A 12,025-nucleotide genomic window follows, 5' to 3' on the forward strand; every position below is an offset into this window, starting at 1 on the left:
TACTGCTCAGTTTATTCAATTTGAGATTGTCCACCTATACCCTCCATAGATTTCAGTGATTTTTAAAGTGCTATTCTATTCCCAATGAGAACAATTCTGGCCAATGAAGTTTGTAATTAATTTTGAGATGAAATGAACTGCAAATGATACTGATGTAATCTGTTACATACTTAAAGGAATAGTTTAGTCAAAATATAAACTTTCATGATTCAGATAGAGCATGCAATTTTAAGCAACTTTCTAATTTACTGCTATTCATTTTTCTTCGTTCTCTTGGTATCTTTGAAAATGCAGGAATGTAAAGCTTAGCAGCTGGCCCACTTTTAGTTCGGCACTTGGGTAGAGCTTGCTGATTGGTGTCTAAATGTAGCCACCAATCAGCAAGCGCTACCCAGGGTGCTGAACAAAAAAAAGGCTGACTCCTATGCTTACATTCCAGCCTTTTCAAATAAAGATACCAAGAGAATAAATAAAATTAATAGGAGTAAATTTAAAAAGTTGCTTAAAATTGCCTGCTCTATCTGAATCATGACAGTTTTATCCCTTTAGGATGGCCATGCATTTTGTTTTGTTATTGTGCACATGAACGGACACAATGCATTCTTTCAGATGCAATTTTATCACCACAAATAGGCAACGTCTCAAGTTTTTCCTTTTATGTCCCAGGCAGAACTCAAGACCAAGAAAGCTGCAGAGAATCTGCGCTGCTCTGTGGAGAAGTACAACTCTGTGCGCAAGGAGTTTGAGGAAAAGATGCTTCAGTCAGCACAGGTCTGTGAAGTTCTTTTGACATGTATCACATCCTTGTCAAATCTTGGCTAGATGTAAAAAAAGGGGAATCTTTAAATCCACTGAGAGAAAGTAGCTATATCTACCAATTGTAAATATCGCAGCATAGAGATGACCCATCTTTAATGAGAGCGGGGCAGCGAAAGAGAAATCTTGATTGTTGTATAATGGATAGATACATAAGAAATGTACAAATGGTTGTCAGGGAATTGGATTAAAGAGGCATGCAACCCAACATTGTTCTCATGATTTAGATGGAGCATACAATGTTAAAAAAGTTTCCATTTTTTTTTTCTATTACATTTTTTTTCATTCTCCTTGTATTCTTTGTTTAAGAGATACTTAGATGGGTAGGAGTGCACGGCTACATAGCAGGAAAAAGTGCTGCTATTTAATTCTCTTGCAAATGTATAACATTCTTGAAAAACCGCTGCACATATACGTGCACACTCCTGAGCTTTTAAACAATGGATGAAGAAAATTTGATATTAGAAGTAAATTGGAAAATTGTTTAAAATGTAATGCTCTACCCAGTCTATTTAAATTTAATTTTGAGTTCACTGTCCCTTTAACATTTTTAGGTTTCAAACTATTCTTTTCTTTCAGAGATTCCAAGATACAGAGGCCATTCACCTCAAACACATGAAGCGTCTTGTTGCTGCATATTCACATTCCATGGAAGATACACATGTGCAAATTGGACAGGTAATTGCATGTAGTGTTATTCAGTGAATGGAAACTAAAACAATGCTCTAAGGAGATAATTTAATTATTCTGTAGAAGAGTATTTATTTTTTGTGACACAATGAGTCCACGGATCATCTTAATTACTAATGGGATATTCACCTCCTGGTCAACAGGAGGAGGCAAAGAGCACCACAGCAGAGCTGTTAAATAGCTCCTCCCTTCCCTCCCACCCCAGTCATTCTCTTTGCCTACTTTAGTGCTAGGAAGTGGTAAAGTGAGGTGTTAGAAAAGATTCTTCAATCAAGAGTTTATTATTTTTTTAAAGTAGTGCAAGATTGTGCTGCTTTGTCCTGGGGCATAGCCGTAGTCCATATCAGCCTCTTTAGTAGGGCTTTGGTGGCTTTAGAGCAGTGGGAACTTGTGGGACATAATTCTCACTGCGCCTCCCATATTGTTGCTGCCATAACCCTGAGGAATATATATTCAGGAATTTATTTTTCTTCACAGGTCCATGTGGGGGATAGGACCCCTCAAACCTGGTGAACTGCCTTTGCTGTCAGGCAGACATATAAGGTAAGTGCTTGATATTTTCCTGGGAAGACTTAGAGGAAAAGGAGCACTTTTATTATCCAATACATCACATAAGGGGCTTATCGTTGCAGGGCAAACATAGGCACTTTGGGACAAATGACACTCTTAGTATCTGGGAGAACCAGACAGCGTGTACAGGCACTGGGGCTGGGAGACAAGCTCTTATATGGTAGTTACAGTACTATGGTGTTATGTTTTACACTATATTACGCCCGGGGACTACTGTTGAGGTTAAGCCACACCAACGATGGACGGATCTTCCGTTTCGCTCGCTCTTTCTCTCGCCTCTATCAGGAAGACAGTCTAAGCCGGATACACACTGGATAGTCCCTCTACCTAGAAACGCATGTTTTTCAACAGGAGCAGGTGTTTCTAGGGCAGGAGGGTTGCTGTATCTTTTTTTTTTTTTTTTCCCTTTTGAGTCAACGGATCGTTTGCCAGAAGGGAGAGAGAGGCTCTCTGGTCTTGCAGTCAGGTAGGCACCTCAGCAGAGGTGTAGGGGTGTCTTTTTTTTCTTTCTGTGTGCTGCTTTAATTACGGTTTTTAACACACGCAGTATAAAAGTTTTACTTTAAAATTTAAAGAGACAGTAACATTTTTTACATTCAAACTTTTTTTTACAAAATTAGTTTTTATTGCATATTCCTATTATTGTGATTCAGTATGGACTTAGGAGCCTCGCAAAGTGTTACTTGCTCCATGTGTTTGGATGCAAATGTGGAACCACCAATCCCTTTCTGTCCCTCATGTATTGAGAGGGAAAAGTTATAGGTTATAGGGAAAAGATTTTTCCTGAGCAAAACTCTTCAAGAGGGGATGCTTCCCAAGAGTCTAATGACGAGATTCAGGGTATGCTGCAGCTTTCTCCCCAAGCGTCCCAAATTTTAGCGCCCACTCAAACGGTGCCCTGTACTTCTGCTCTAGCGCCCGCTGGAGTTACATTAAAAGACATAGCTGCTAAGCATGCTCAGGCAATGGAACAGAGATTATGCAGACTTGTCTCCTCGAATAACTCTGGAGCAGGAGACAAGGTACTCTCTTCAATGGTGGTTGTCTCTGGATCATCTCTCCCAGGGAACCTGCTTTCACAGACCGTCTTTGGTGATTGTGACAACAGACGCCAGCCTTCTGGGGTGGGGAGCAGTCTGGGGCTCTCTGAAGGAACAGGGAGTTTGGACTCAGTCCAGAGGCTGCTCTTCTTATAAACATTCTAGAACTGAGGGCAATCTTCAATGCCCTTCTGGCCTGGCCCCAGTTATTCTCACTCCGGTTTATCAGGTTCCAGTCAGACAACATAACTTCAGTGACTTACATCAATCATCAAGGAGGAACGAGGAGTTCCTTAGCGATGACAGAGGTAACCAAAATAATCCAGTGGGCAGAAGCCCACTCTTGTTACCTGTCGGCAATCAGCATCCCAGGGGTGGACAATTGGGAGGCGAATTTTCTGAGCAGGCAGACTTTTCATCCGGGGGAGTGGGAACTCCATCTGGAAGTGTTTTCCAACCTGATTCTCAAGTGGGGTCAACCGGAATTGGATCTCATGGCATCTCGACAGAATGCCAAGCTCTTGAGATCGGGTCGAGGTCCAGGGACCCCCAGGCGGAGCTGATAGATGCTCTGGCGGTCCCTTGGACATTCAGTCTAGCATACCTATTTCCTCCGTTTGCGTTCCTTCCTCAGGTAATTGCTCAAATCAAACAGGAGAGAGCTTCGGTGATCCTCATAGCTCCGGCTTGGCCTCACAGGATTTGGTATGTGGATCTTGTGGAAATGGCATCTCTGCCACCGTGGAGACTCCCGTTAAGGAAGGACCTTCTGATTCAGGGGCCCTTCCTTCATCCAAATCTAGTTTCTCTGAAGCTGACTGCTTGGAGATTGAATGCTTATTTTTATCCAAGCGGGGATATTCTGATTCGGTCATAGAGACCATGATTCAGGCTTGTAAGCCTGTGACTAGAAGTATTTACCATAAGATTTGGCGTAAATATCTTTATTGGTGTGAATCCAAGGGCTACTCATGGAGTAAGGTTAGGATTCCTATAATTTTGTCTTTTCTCCAAGAGGGTTTGGAGAAGAGTTTATCGACGAGTTCCCTAAAGGGTCAAATCTCTGCTTTATCTATTTTTGTTACACAAACATCTGGCGGATGTCCCAGATGTTCAATCTTTTTGTCAGGCCTTGGTCAGGATCAGGCCTCTATTCAAACAAGTTACTCCTCCATGGAGTCTTAATTTAGTTCTCAAAGTTCTTCAAGGGGCTCCATTTGAGCCTATGCATTCCTTAGATATTAAGTTGTTATCTTGGAAAGTTCTATTTCTTGTTGCTATTTCTTCAGCTCGTAGAGTGTCAGAACTCTCGGCATTGCAGTGCGATTCTCCTTACATTATTTTCCATTCAGATAAGGTAGGTTTACGTACTAAACTAGGATTTCTTCCTAAGGTTGTTTCTGATAGGACATTAATCAGGAGATTGTTGTTCCTTCTTTGTGTCCTAATCCTTCTTCTCAGAAAGAACGTCTTCTGCGCAATTTAGACATGGTCCGTGCTTTAAAGTTTTACTTACAGACGACTAAGGACTTTTGTCAGTCTTCTTCCTTGTTTGTGATTTTCTCAGGAAAACATAAAGGACAGAAAGCTACGGCTACTTCTCTTTTTGGCTGAAGAGTATCATACGTTTTGCATATGAGACTGCTGGACAGCAGCCTCCCTAGAGGGTTACGGCTTATTCCACAAGGGCTGTTGCTTCCTCATGGGCATTCAAAAATTAAGCTTCTGTGGAACAGATTTGCAAGGCTGCAACTTGGTCCTCTCTTCACACTTTTTCAAAGTTCTACAAATTTGACACACTTGCCTCGGCTGAGGCCGCTTTTGGGAGAAAGGTTCTTCAAGCAGTGGTGCCTTCCGTTTAGGTTCTCTGTCTTGTCCCTCCTGTATCATCTGTGTACTCTAGCTTGAGTATTAAATCCCATTAGTAATTAAGAGGATCCGTGCTTACCTGATAAATTTATTTCTTTTTTGATATGAGTGCACGGCCCGCTATGTTCTTGTAATACAGGTTGTGGGTTATGTAAACTTCAGACACCTCTGCACCTTGGCTTTTCCTTTCTCTTCCTAACTTTGGTCGAATGACTGGAGTGGGAGGGAAGTGAAGAGCTATTTAACAGCTCTGCTGTGGCGCTCTTTGCCTCCTCCTGCTGACCAGGAGGTGAATATCCCATTAGTAATTAAGATGATCCGTGGACTCATCGTGTCCAAAAAGAAATACATTTATCAGGCATACATTTTCTTTTTTGCATATCTGATGTTTTTGTGTAAAGAAATTACAAATTTAGTAGGAGCTCTATAATGCACCACTTAATTCTATAAGAATGTATTGAAAGGGACACTAAACTTAATTTTTTCTTTTCTTTAATGATTCAGATAAAACCTGCAATTTTAAGCACCTTTACTCCTATTATCAATTTTTCTTTGTTCTCTTGCAATCTTTATTTAAAAAGCAGGAATGTAAAGCTTGAGAGCCGGCCCATTTTTGGTTGAGAACTTGGGTTATGCTTGCTTATTGGTTTGCAAACTCCATCCACCAATAAGCAAGCACTATCCATGGTGCTGAACCTAAAATGGGCTGGCTCCTAAGTTTTAAATTCCTACTTTTTAAATAAAAATAGCAAGAGAACAAATAAAAATGTATAGTAGTAATAAATTAGAAAGTTGCTTAAAATTGCATGTTCTATCTGAATTATTAAAGATAAAAAAAATTAGGTTTAGTATTCCTTAAAGCTCTCCTGACCCATATATTGCTTTTTCAATTCCATTCAGTTTCGAAAAAGTACAAATCAAAGCAAAGCAACATGGAAATGATGTATTAGGTTCAAAGGGCCTTTGTAAACGTTTTTTTAAAAAGAAAGGGTTAATAAACTTATTATTATTATTATTATTATTATTCTTTATTTATGAAGCGCCAACATATTCTGTAGCGCTGTCCATGGTTACAATTAATTTAAATAAAACAATGAGATCAAACTTATAAGAGACAGGACAAAAGTTTACAAGCAAATACAGGAGGAATTGAGGGCCGTGGGAACTTACAATCTAGAAGGGTAGGAGGTTGAGAAACAGGAGGTGAGGACTACAAGATCGAGAAAGATGTTAATGCAGAGTTATGAGGGAGATGTTAAGTAATTGAAATTAATTTATTACTGAGTTGGGTGGTAGACTTCTCTGAACAAAAAGTCTTCAGGGAGCATTTAAAGGAAGAAAGATTAGGGCAAAGCCTGACAGCACGAGGGAGAGTGTTCCAGAGGGTAGGTGCTGCACGACAGAAGTCCTACAGTCTAGTATGGGAAGAAGTGATAGTCGAAGATGCAAGGAGCAGGTCATTGTTGGATCTTAGTGGGCGGGCTGTAGTATACTTGTTGATTAGAGAGAATAGGTAGTGGGGAGCAGCATGCAGCAGATACAGAGCGATGGGAAAGGTGAATTAGCCTGGCAGAAGCCTTTAGGATGGATTGAAGGGGGGAAAGGTGTAAAATAGGAAGGCCAGTAAGTAGGTTATTGCAGTGGTCAAGTCAGGAAATAACAAGGGAGTGGATTATTTGCTTTGTGGTGTTGGCGCTCAGAAAAGGGCGAATCTTGGAAATATTGTGTAGGTAGTTGCTGCAGGATGAAGAAAGCGATTGGATGTGGGGGACAAAGGATAGATTTGAGTCAAGTGTAACTCTGAGGCAGCGGACTTGGGGTGATGGGAAGATGGTGATGCCGTTGACAGGGATAGAAAAGTCAGAAGTCAGTGTAGAGCTTGAGGGGGGGGGGGATTAGAAGGAGCTCAGTTTTGGACATGTTAATCTTTAGGTGGTGAGAGGCCATCTAGGAAGAAATACCAGATGAGCAGTTGCTGACATGAGAAAGGACAGAAGGAGAGAGAGCAGGGGTGGAGAGGTAGATCTGGGTGTCATCAGCATAGAGGTGATATTTGAAGCCATAACTGATAAGTTTACCCAATGAAGAAGTATAAATGGAGAAGAGTAGAGGACCCAGAACAGATCCTTGAGGTACTCCAACAGACAGAGGCATTGGAGAGGAGGAGTCGCCAGCAAATGACTCAGAAAAAGACCTGTGAGAAAGATAAGAGTGAATCCAAGAAAGCAGTGTCACATAGGCCAAAAGTGCTAAGGGTCTGTAGGAGGAGATGATGGTCAACTGTGTTGAAGGCAGCAGAGAGGTCAAGTCAGAAAAGTATATAGTGGCCATTACTTTTACCAGAAATAAGATCGTTAGTAACCTTGGTAAGGGCAGTCTCAGTTGAGTGTTTGGGCGGAATCCAGATTGCAGGGGGTCAAGCAAGGAGTTGGTGGACAAGAAGTAGATTAGGCGATTGTAAACTAGTTTTTCAAGGATTTTTGGTGTTGGAGAAAGCAGTGATATGGGGCGGTAGTTCTCAGGAGAATTGGGGTCAAGGGATGGGTTTTTGAGTATGATAGTGACCTTTGCATGTTTGAAAGAAGATGGGAATGAACTTTATGATGGTCTTGACATTTTTCCAATATATACCTTTTTTTTAAATATTTAATGTTTATCTCGCAAAGTTATGTACCTTCAACTGCCCATGAAAGTTGCAGATTCTGGTCTCAATTATCATCAGAGTCATAAGACTGAGATGGGAGTCGGAGCCTGCACATTAGTGACAGCATCTAGCTATGCATAGCTTCTGCAAACAAGTGCTAGCTGTCAATCAAAACCCGATACGGCCCCTCAGTGCTCGCTCACGAAAGATGTGCTTGGCAGTGGTTGCTATAGCAACATTTTAAAGCGTCCTGTACAGCTGATATTAAATCGTATTGTGTGTTAATGAAAAACCTATTCAGAATGCACATGCTAAGACCAGCAAAATCCAAATGACACACTAGTGCAATGACAGTAGATGCACAGACCGCCGACTGACATGCTAGAAGAGAAACTGGTTTTCCTTAGCATTGTATACACCAGCCCTGCTAGCGTGTCAGTTTGACCAATGTGCTGGAGCCCAATGAAGAGAAAAATAAGACATCCATTGGACTCGCATTGTAAGACTAAAATCTCAAACATTATTATATGTTATGTCAATGCCCAATTATTTTATAGCCTATAATAGTGAATGTAAATTCTAGTCCAACAGTTGGATGTCTTATTGTACTCTTCATCCTGCTCCAGCACATTGTCAAAACTGACACACTAGCAGGGCTGGTGTATGCGTTGCTAAGTGAAACCAGTTCCTTTGCTACCATGTCAGTTGGTGGTCTGGACTTCTACCGTCATTGTGCTATAGTGTTCCCGCTCCCAAGCAGGCATACGCTGATTAGACATGAGGGCTCGGGGAAAAAAATGCCCATTTCTTGGACATTTTAAAATACCTTGCTGTGGGACTACTTTAGAAACTTTGAAGTAAGAATTTTGCTATAAAAAAGTAAACCATTTTAAAATAACGTTTAATTTAAAAAACAGTATATTTATATAATATTGAAAAAAAATGGGATTGTTTATTATGGACCTTTTAATGCATGATGTTTGCTGAATATAAACGTGTGTTTTTTTTTTGTGTGTTGTTTTGTTTATTAATTTAAAGAAGCATATTTTTATATAATTTTTTGTTTTGTTTTAGTAAAGCAGACTTTCAAAATTATGTATGGAAACCGGAAATTCTGAGCTATATCACTCCAATATTTCTTTAATTAAAGGGATATGATACCAAAATGTGCAGGGCGAAGGACAATTAAAACTAACTTTGAAATCTGAAATCGACTACTCATCTGAAATTCAGACTACGTGCCCTTGCGTTGTCTTTTTATTATGCATTTGCTGATTATGCTATTCTACTGTATTTGATGGTCTTTTGTCCTCTTTAATAGGGTTCTGTGCAATATATACCCTCTTTTTTGTTCCTGAGGGCTGTCATTTTTTTTTCAGAAGGCTTGGGTTGGTTGATACATTTTTGAATTAAGAGTCCTCTTATTTTCTTTCTTTTGTCCTAAAACCTATTTTATTTTTAATACAGGTTCATGAAGAATTTAAACATAACATGGAGAATGTGGCTATAGAGAAACTGATCATGAAATTTGCAGAGAGCAATGGGACTGGAACAGATCGTCCAGGTGAGAACTTATGTTATTGTGGATGACTAAAGCAGTGAGAATGACTCTTAGAAATTACTTTAAAACGCTCTTTCCTTTTTATGAAACAATGAGTCCACAGATCATCTTAATTACTAATGGGATATTCACCTCCTGGTCAACAGGAGGAGGCAAAGAGCACCACAGCAGAGCTGTTAAATAGCTCCTCCCTTCCCTCCCACCCCAGTCATTCTCTTTGCCTACGTGATAGGAAGTGGTAAAGTAAAGATTTTTCAATCAAAAGTTTATTATTTATAAAGTAGTGCAAGATTGTGCTGCTTTGTCCTGGGGCATAGCCGTAGTCCATATCAGCCTCTTTAGTAGGGCTTTGGTGGCTTTAGAGCAGTGGGAACTTGTGGGACATAATTCTCACTGCGCCTCCCATATTGTTGCTGCCATAACCCTGAAAACCTGAGGAATATATATTCAGGACTTTCTTTTTCTTCACAGGTCCATGTGGGGGATAAGACCCCTCAAACCTGTTGAACTGCTTTTGCTGTCAGGCAGATATGAGGTAAGTGCTTGATTTTTTTTTTCCTGGGACACTTAGAGGAAAAAGGAGCACTTTTATCATTCAATATATTACATAAGGGGCTTATCGTTGCAGGGCAAACGTAGGTACTTTGGGACAAGTAAGACTCTCAGAGTCTGAGAGAACCAGACAGCATGTACAGGCACTGGGCTGGGAGATAAGCTTTTGTATGGTGGTTCAGTACTATGGCGTTATTTTTAACACTGTATAACACCCGGGACAGTGTTGTCTAGGTTAGCCACGCCCATGAAGGGCGGATTTTCCGTTTTGCACGCTTTTTCTCAGCGCCTCTATCTGGATACAGTCTACACTGTACACACCGGATGGTTCCTCTGCCTAGAATCGCATGTTTTTCTGATATAAGGAGCAGGCGTTTATAGGTCAGGAGGGTTGCTGCATCGTTTTCCCTATCGAGTCAACGGAAGTCGTTTGCCAGAAGGAAGAGAGAGGCTCCGGTCTTGCAGTGAGGTAGGCACCTCCAGCAGAGCTGCTGAGGTGTAGGTGTGTCTCTTTTTTTTCTTGTGTATGGTGTTAAAACACTTTTTCTCACATGCAGTAAAAAAGTTTAACTTTTAAATTTAAAGAGACAGTAAAGTTTTTTTTTTTTTTTTTAACATAAATTTTTTTTTTTGTCAAAATTAAAGTTTTTAATGCATATTGTTATCTTTGTGATTAAGTATGGACATAGGAGCCTTGCAAAATGTTACTTGGATGCAAATGTGGAACCACCAATCCCTTTCTGTCCCTCATGTATTTAGAGTGCTTTAAGTTATAGGGAAAAGATTTTTCCTGAGCAAAACTTTTCAAAAGCGGATGCTTCCCAAGAGTCTAATGACGAGATTCAAGGTATGCCGCAGCTTTCTCCTCAAGCGTCCCAAACTTTAACGCCTGCTCAAGCAGTGCCCTGTACTTCTGCTCTAGCGCCTGCTGGAGTTACCTTAAAAGACATAGCTGCTCTCATGTCTTCCACAATTTCTGATGCGTTGTCTGCTTTCCCAATGCTGCAAGGCAAACGTAAGAGGAAAGCCAGGCATGCAGCAAGTGAGGTTTCTGATACAATGGTGGCAATCTCGGAAGTACCCTCCCAATGACCTGAGAAGGAGGGTATTGAGGTTCCATCTGAAGGCAAAATTTCAGACTCAGAAAGTTCATTGCCTCTGACTGACTCGGAGGTTGTAACTTTTAGGTTTAAGCTAGAACACCTCCACCTGTTGCTCAGGGAGGTTTTGGTTACTTTAGACGACTGACTCCACAGTAGTGGTTGCCCCTGCGAAGTCTAGTAAATTGAACAGATATTTCGATGTTCCTTCTTACTCGGACGTATTTCCAGTGCCAAAGCGAGCTTCAGAGATTGTTACTAGGGAATGGGAGAGACCAGGTATTCCTTTTTCTCCCTCTCCTATTTTTAAGAAGATGTTTCCCATAACTGACTCTTTCAAGGAGGCTTGGCAAACAGTTCCTAAGGTGGAAGGGGCTGTTTCCACATTAGCCAAGAGAACCACTATTACCATAGAGGATAGTTGTGCTTTCAAAGATCCTATGGACAAGAAGTTAGAGGGTTTACTTAAAAAGATTTATTTTCACCAGGGTCTGCTATTGCAGCCAGCTGCGTGCATTGCTACTGTCACTAGTGCGGCAGCATATTGGTTTGATGCTCTGTCTCAGTCTCTCAGGACTGAGACTTCATTGGAGGAGATCCAAGACAGGATTAAAGCTCTGAAGCTAGCTAATACTTTTATTACGGGCGCTTCCCTTCAGATTATTAAACTGGGAGCTAAGAGTTCGTTTTTTTTCTGTCCTAGCCCGCAGAGCCTTATGGTTAAAACCTTGGTCTGCGGATGTGTCATCTAAGTCTAAGCTTCTAGCGATTCCTTACAAGAGGAAGACCTTGTTTGGACCTGGCCTGATGGAAATTATCTCTATCACGGGAGGTAAGGGTCATCTCCTCCCTCAGGATAAGAGAAACAAACAAAAAGGACAGAGTAATTTTCGTTACTTTCAAAATTTCAAGGGAAATTCTTCCTCTTCCTCCTCTAAGCAGGAACAATCTAAACCTACATGGAGACCCAACCGGTCTTGGAATAAGGATAAACAATACAAGAAGCCTGATATTGAATCCAAAACAGCATGAAGGGCATGCCCCTGATCCAGGACCGGATCTGGTAGAGGGCAGACTTTCCTTCGTTCAGGCTTGGGTTCGGGACATTCAGGATCCCTGGGCATTAGAAATAGTGTCTCAGGGATACAAATTGGAGTTCAAAAGTTTTCCTCCCAGAGGCAGG

At 41.0% G+C, this 12,025-nt stretch overlaps 1 protein-coding gene across 1 annotated transcript in view; it reads left to right on the forward strand.

The window, feature by feature from the left end:
• Nucleotides 1–12,025, forward strand: part of FCHO1 (FCH and mu domain containing endocytic adaptor 1) — an 802,768-nt gene that overhangs the window by 138,579 nt on the left and 652,164 nt on the right. Inside the window, exons 8-10 of the mRNA XM_053702869.1 lie at nt 667–771; nt 1,396–1,494; nt 9,097–9,193. Coding sequence (XP_053558844.1) covers nt 667–771; nt 1,396–1,494; nt 9,097–9,193 — 301 coding nt within the window. The remainder of the gene's footprint in view (nt 1–666; nt 772–1,395; nt 1,495–9,096; nt 9,194–12,025) is intronic.

Source organism: Bombina bombina, chromosome 2 (genome assembly GCF_027579735.1).
Source record: "Bombina bombina isolate aBomBom1 chromosome 2, aBomBom1.pri, whole genome shotgun sequence".
In the NCBI taxonomy this organism is placed as follows: domain Eukaryota; kingdom Metazoa; phylum Chordata; class Amphibia; order Anura; family Bombinatoridae; genus Bombina; species Bombina bombina.